This window comes from Bison bison, unplaced genomic scaffold (assembly GCF_000754665.1).
Source record: "Bison bison bison isolate TAMUID 2011002044 unplaced genomic scaffold, Bison_UMD1.0 scf7180017864228, whole genome shotgun sequence".
In the NCBI taxonomy this organism is placed as follows: Eukaryota; Metazoa; Chordata; class Mammalia; order Artiodactyla; family Bovidae; genus Bison; species Bison bison.
In genome coordinates, this window is record NW_011494800.1 from 5,079,504 (window position 1) to 5,085,785 (window position 6,282).

Consider the following 6,282-nt stretch of genomic DNA (forward strand, 5'->3'; position numbering starts at 1 on the left):
AAAATCCCATGGACGGAGGAGCCTGGTAGGCTGCAGCCCATGGGGTCGCTAAGAGTCGGACACGACTGAGCGACTTCACTTTCACTTTTCACTTTCATGCACTGGAGAAGGAAATGGCAACCCACTCCAGCGTTCTTGCCTGGAGGATCCCAGGGATGGGGGAGCCTGGTGGGCCGCCGTCTATGGGGTCACACAGAGTCAGAGACACAACTGAAGAGACTTAGCAGCAGAAGCAGCAGCAGCAGGGCATATATATGTAAAAGACTTTGGATATAAAATAGAAAATGAAAGAAAGCCGAAAAGATTACAGAATGATCTTACATGCATTGAATCAGTAGTTTTCTTCTTTCAGATGTTTATTTCTATAAAACCTTACTTTATTTTTCATAGCCTCCACAAAGTTCTCTATGAAGTAGACCTACAGGGAATATTTCTTGAGTGGATGAAGTGACTATGATTGTTGAGTATTTCAAAGAAAAGGGATGAGAACCAGAGGGGCTGGGTTGCACATGTGCTCATAGCATCCTTCTTTCCCCTCCTGTGTGTTCAGCTTGTGGATGGTCACTTTGATACCAAGATTGGACACAAAGTGGAGAGTGAGAGTTACCAAAAGATCGCCAGCAGCATTGGCTGTTCAACCAACAACATCTTGTTTCTGACGGATGTTTCCCGAGGTGAGTAACCTGGCTTCTTGGATAGTACACTCCAGGCTGGGAGCTGAGCCTGGCACTGGAAACACTTTGCCTTCATAAAGAAGGTTTCCATGGGGAGCCGTGAGAAATGAGACAGGTATCTAAAGGAAACAGTGCAAATAGATGTTTATAGACAAAACTTGCCTGGTGCTGATCTTGGTAAGAGATCTAATGCTAAACGGTTATTAGCCAGTGTCAAGTCCCACGTGGACAGTGATGACTCAGCTTGGTTGAGAATCTGGGTTGCTGGTCAAGAGGACTGTGCTTGAGGCAGGGGTGCTTGGGAACTGTGCTTGAAAACTCGGGGTGCATGGAAGGCAGCGCCTCTGCTGCTGAGTGAGTGAATCTGAGCAGAGGGGTGTGGAGCACTCTTTTTCTGGGAGGTGACAGTCCTTTCACAGAAGGTGGGAACATAGAAGAGACAGCTCTGCCCCATTTACTTTTAGTACTCAGAGTGAAAGTTTGCTAGTCGCTCAGTCGTGTCCAGCTCTTTACGACCCCATGGACTGTAGCCTGCCAGGCTCCTCTCTGTCCATGGGGATTCTTCAGGCAAGAATATTGGAGTGGGTTGCCATTCCCTTCTCCAGAGGATTTTCCCGACCCACGGATCAAACCCAGATCTCTTGCATTGCAGGCAGATTTTTCACCATCTGAGCCATGAGGGAAGCCTGTCACCCTTAAATTAATGCATTCTGTTGCTCTGTTTCCCACAGGTTGAGAAACTACTGGGGATTCTTATTACAGCAGATCTGAATCCAGAGAGTGTGTTTCAGATTCTTGCCCTGTCTGCCCCGTCTCTGGCCGCAGACCTGAGTCCTGTCTCCAATCCTCCACTGTTTGCGCGTGGATTTTATGTCTGCTTGCAGTGCCTCCTCTCTTGCCAGTTTTCCTTCCTTGAAATTTCCTCACACTCTGTGCAAAGGAGTCATTTGTTAAATTGCGGGTCCTAATGCAGTGGTTGCGCATTGAGGACCTGAGTCACTGCATTTTTAACAAGCTTCTAGGTGATTGCCACACTGCTGGTCCAGGGACCACTCAGAGCAGTGGTGCTCCAGAGCAGGAGTTGATAGTAGTGTTCTGTAAAGGGCCAGACAGTGAGTATTTTAGGCTCTGCAGGCCATGCAGCTACTCAACTCTGTCTTCGAAGTGCAGAAGCAGCCATAGACAGTACAGAAGTGAGTGGGCCTGGCTGTTTCCAGTAAAACTCTGCTTACGATAACAAGTGGTAGGCCATCATTTGCTGACCTTCGTTCTAGAGCATATGGAGTCTGACATACGATTTCAACTGTAGCTCTACCACTGGCTAGCTCTTAGTTTTCGTATCTGTAGAATGGGGATGGTCATATAATGCCAATTACCTAAGGATTGTTGGAAAGATTTAGATGAGAACAGAAGCTCCATGAAGCCAAGACCTTCATTTTGTTCCTGTTTCTGGTCCTAGCATAGTACCTGGCACGTAGTAGCTGCTAATTTAATATAAGGGATTAGCTATTATCTTTCAGATAGAAACAAAAGGAGGAGGGGATTGTAACCCAAGACACGTTGGAGATAGCCCCCGCAATACGTAGCTTACTTGGTTTCATCTGACTAGTCCTGTTTGTTTGGGTCTTTGTGGCTTTGCTTGGGCTTTCTCTAGTTGCGGCGAGTGGGGGCTACTCTAATTACGGTTTACCAGCTTCTAACTGCGGTGGCGTCTCGTTGCAGAGCACCGGCTCTAGCGTGTACAGGCTCAGTAGTTGTGGCATATGGCTAAGTTGCCCTGTGCCATGTGGAATCTTCCTGGATCAGGGATCAAATCCATGTCCCCTGCATTGACAGGCAGATTCTTTACCACTGGACCACCAAGGAAATTCTGACTAGTCCTGTTTTTACTTCTACCTATCCATGCTATGGGCTTCCTTGGTGGGTCAGATGGTGAAGAATCTGCCTGCAATGTGTGAGACCTGGGTTCAGTCCCTGGTTTGGGAAGATCCCCTGGAGGAGGGTGTGGCGACCCACTGCAGTATTCTTGTCTGGAGAATCCCCGTGCAGTATTCTTGTCTGGTGGGCTGTGGGGTTGGAAAGAGTCGGATATGACTGAGTGACTAAACGTATCCATGCTGTCACTGATCTTAAAGCACTCATAGTCCAATGAGAAGAGAGACAGCAGGTAATAACGTGTCAGGTCATATTATCCTGTGCATGCTTAGTCGCTTCAGTCATGTCCGACTTTTTGCGACCCTACGGACTGCAGCCCTCCAGACTCCTCTGTCCATTGGATTCTCTAGGCAAGAATACTGGAGTGAGTTGCCATTTCCTCCTCCAGGGGATCTTCCCAACCCAGGGATCAGACGCACATCTCCAATGTCTCCTGCATTGGCAGGTGGGTTCTTTACCACTAGCGCCACTTGGGATGTCCCTCATATTGTCCTGATGGAACTAAATACAAGGAGCACCGAGGATGCTCTAATACAGATGGTGGTGGCTCTAGAAGATAGAATACTTGAGCTGAATTTTGAAGAGTAGGAATCCGCCACGCAAAAATGGTGGACAGTCTAGCCAAGGCTTATGACATCTTTGGGCTCCAGGTATAAGTAGGTGTTTTAGCCTGATTAGATCCTGGGGTTCCGTTTGTCCCATATCTGTTTAATTGGAATTATTCCTGACAGCCTGTCCTCTGGGAAACAGCTCAGGTCTCTGGAGGACTGATGGGAGGGAATGGAAGAAAGCTGTCAGCAGGACACAGCTCTGTCTTTGTGCGTTCATAAGCACTTAATCAAGCTCAGAAGTCTGGGATACACCGTCCTCCTAGTCTGTCAGTACAGTTAGGTATTTGAAAAATATGTTTTATGGAAAAATTAAAACTATTTAAAACAATAATTCTACCCCCATGCGCCCTTTTTTTTTTTTTTTTTTAAGATTATTTAGTTATTTGACTGTTGGGACTTAGTTGCAGCATGTGGGATCTAGCTCCCTGGCCAGGGATCGAGCCCTGGCCCCCTGCATTGGGACCACCAGGGAAGTCCCCATGTGCCTGTTTTTTAGCTTCAACAATTACAGAATTTGGGCCAGATTTCTTTCCTTTTTTAAGAATTTTTTTTTTGAGACAAACCTTTGTTTTAAGTCTTTGTTGAATTTCTTAACTATAATGCTTCTTTTATTGTGTTGGTGTTTTTTGCCACAAGGCATGTGAGATCTTAGTTTCCTGACCAAGGATCGAACCCCCTCCACTGGAAGGCAAAGTCTTAACTCCTGGACCATTAGGGAAGTCCCGAGACTTGTTTCTTGCGTTCCCACCTCCCTCTGATCACTTTGAAGCAAATCCCAAGCACCCTGTTCTGCTGTTTCTGACGCGTGTTTTGCTTCTTGCAGAGGCCAGCGCTGCTGAGGAGGCGGGCGTGCATGTCGCTGTGGTGGTGAGACCGGGCAACGCAGGGCTGACTGATGATGAGAAGACCCACTTCAGCCTCATCACGTCCTTCAGTGAACTGTACCTGCCTTCCTCAACCTAGAGGAGGAGCCCCGAGGAAGGCCAGGCTGTCTTCACAGCGTCGTCCCTGTCGTCTAGTTTTATTCTAATGGTAAAAGGCATTTGCTTAAAAAATACAGATATAAACACACACGGAAGGTTTGTTAAGTGTGTGTATGTTCAAATTTCCTTTCACAAGCACATAGTGGAAAAAGAGTCTCAGTTCAGTGAAAAGGAAACATTTTAAAGATGCTCTATATGTAGAAATTGTTTGGGACCACAACTCTAACCCTTATGGAGGGCGACGTATAGTTGAGAGAAGAGATTATGACTGAACAGGTCAAATGTGTTAATGTTTATCAAGTCATGGATCAAAATAGGTTGGTTTGAGTGGTTTCTCAGAAGCCTTGTTATTTTGAAACTAGAAGTATTTCAAAGACATTCCTAATAATAATCTACTTCCCCTTTTAAATTGTGAGTTTAAGATTACAACAACCTAATTTGAAACTATTAATCTCTCTGTTTACAAATGACAAAGCTATTTGTTTCTGCTCCAGAAGAGAGCAGAGTTGGGAAAGAAAATGCATGTGAGTCTTGATTAACCAAGTGTTTATTACTTGAGAAACTTGCTGATCATTGTGGTACCCACAGCAAGCAGTTGCCTTACCAGTGGAAAAGATGCACTAATGTAACAGCTAAAATAGAAATGTGCTTCCTAAGGTGTAACCAAACAGCCCTAATCTTGCCCCTTGTTACAGATCAGAGATGCCCAGCTAACTACTTCTTAGCACAGTTTGAGAACATATGTTAATTCCTGTTCACTATTAAAAAATAAATGGTTTACTGAAATTTGGCCAAAAGACCTAGAGCCCTGATATCTAATATGAAGTGGATGCAAGAAATGTAAATTTTATAACAGCATTATTTATCCTGGTTCAGCCTAATGGGATGTCATGTCAGTTTCATATGATTAATAAAAGCATTTTCTTCTTCATTCAGTTTTATGGAAGCTTGCTTACTGCCAGAAGCAGAAAAGTAGCTGAAGAGAGATTGGATAAATAAGAATTTTAGTTTAGCTTTTGCCTTAATTTTGAGTGTGTGTTTGTGATATGGGTGTTTATGCAGGTATGCATTTTAATGGAATGCCAGTAGAAAATCATTGACTATTATTTGAGAGAGAGAGAGAGAGAGATGTAACCTTGCTGCTGCTGCTAAGTCGCTTCAGTCGTGTCTGACTCTGTGCAACCCCATAGACGGCAGTCCACCAGGCTACCCCGTCCCTGGGATTCTGCAGGCAAGAACACTAGAGTGGGTTGCCATTTCCTTCTCCAGTGCATAAAAGTAAAAAGTAAAAAGTGAAGTCGCTCAGTTGTGTCCAACTCCTAGCGACCCCATGGACTGCAGCCTACCAGGCTCCTCCATCCGTGGGATTTTCTAGGCAAGAGTACTGGAGTAGGGTGCCATTGCCTTCTCCGATATGTAACCTTAGTAGTTATTATTTCATTTGGATAATAAACATTCAAGATATAAGTGGATTTCTTAAGATTTTTGAGAATCTTATGTTTGAGGTATATAAGATAATGCTTGAAGGAGGCAACTGTTCTCCTAATTAATCAAGAAAAATGAATGAATCCTGGAGTAATAATTTTAGTAGCCTTGCAAATAGGAGAGGACAGGGAACATAAAAGATAGTTTCTATGTTGTAGTAGCTAATTAAGAAATCTAAGGGCTGTGAAGATATTATTGTTCAGTCGCTCAGTTATGTCTGACTCTGTGACCCCCTGAACTGCAGCACACCAAGCTTCCCTGTCCTTTACCATCTCCTGGACTATACTCCAACTCGTGTCCATTGAGTCAGTAATGCCATCCAACTGTCCCATCCTCTATCGTCCCCTTCTCCTCTTGCCTTCAGTCTTTCCCAGCATCAGGGTCTTTGCAAGCTACGTGAAGATATAGAAGAGTAGTAAAAGGGAAATGAATATAAGTAAATCATAGAAATGGGAGTAATTTGTAAGTGTTAGTAAAGCCACAAATGGTAATTAAAGAATGAACTTTATACAGATTCTGAAAAAGCTTCAGTTCAGTTCAGTCGCTCAGTTGTGTCCGACTCTTTGCGACCCCATGAATCACAGCACGCCAGGC

At 44.5% G+C, this 6,282-nt stretch overlaps 1 protein-coding gene across 5 annotated transcripts in view; it reads left to right on the top strand.

The window, feature by feature from the left end:
- Positions 1-5,138, top strand: part of ENOPH1 (enolase-phosphatase 1) — a 39,031-nt gene extending 33,893 nt beyond the window's left edge. For 4 of the 5 annotated variants that reach the window (XM_010845916.1, XM_010845918.1, XM_010845917.1 and 1 more), the window contains exons 5-6: positions 551-674; positions 4,044-5,134. In XM_010845916.1, coding sequence (XP_010844218.1) covers positions 551-674; positions 4,044-4,183 — 264 coding nt within the window. In that variant the 3' untranslated portion in view covers positions 4,184-5,134. Of the gene's footprint in view, positions 1-550; positions 675-4,043 lie in introns of all 5 variants that reach the window. The other variant, XM_010845915.1, reaches the window with a different exon arrangement.
- The last annotated feature ends 1,144 nt before the right edge of the window (positions 5,139-6,282 follow it).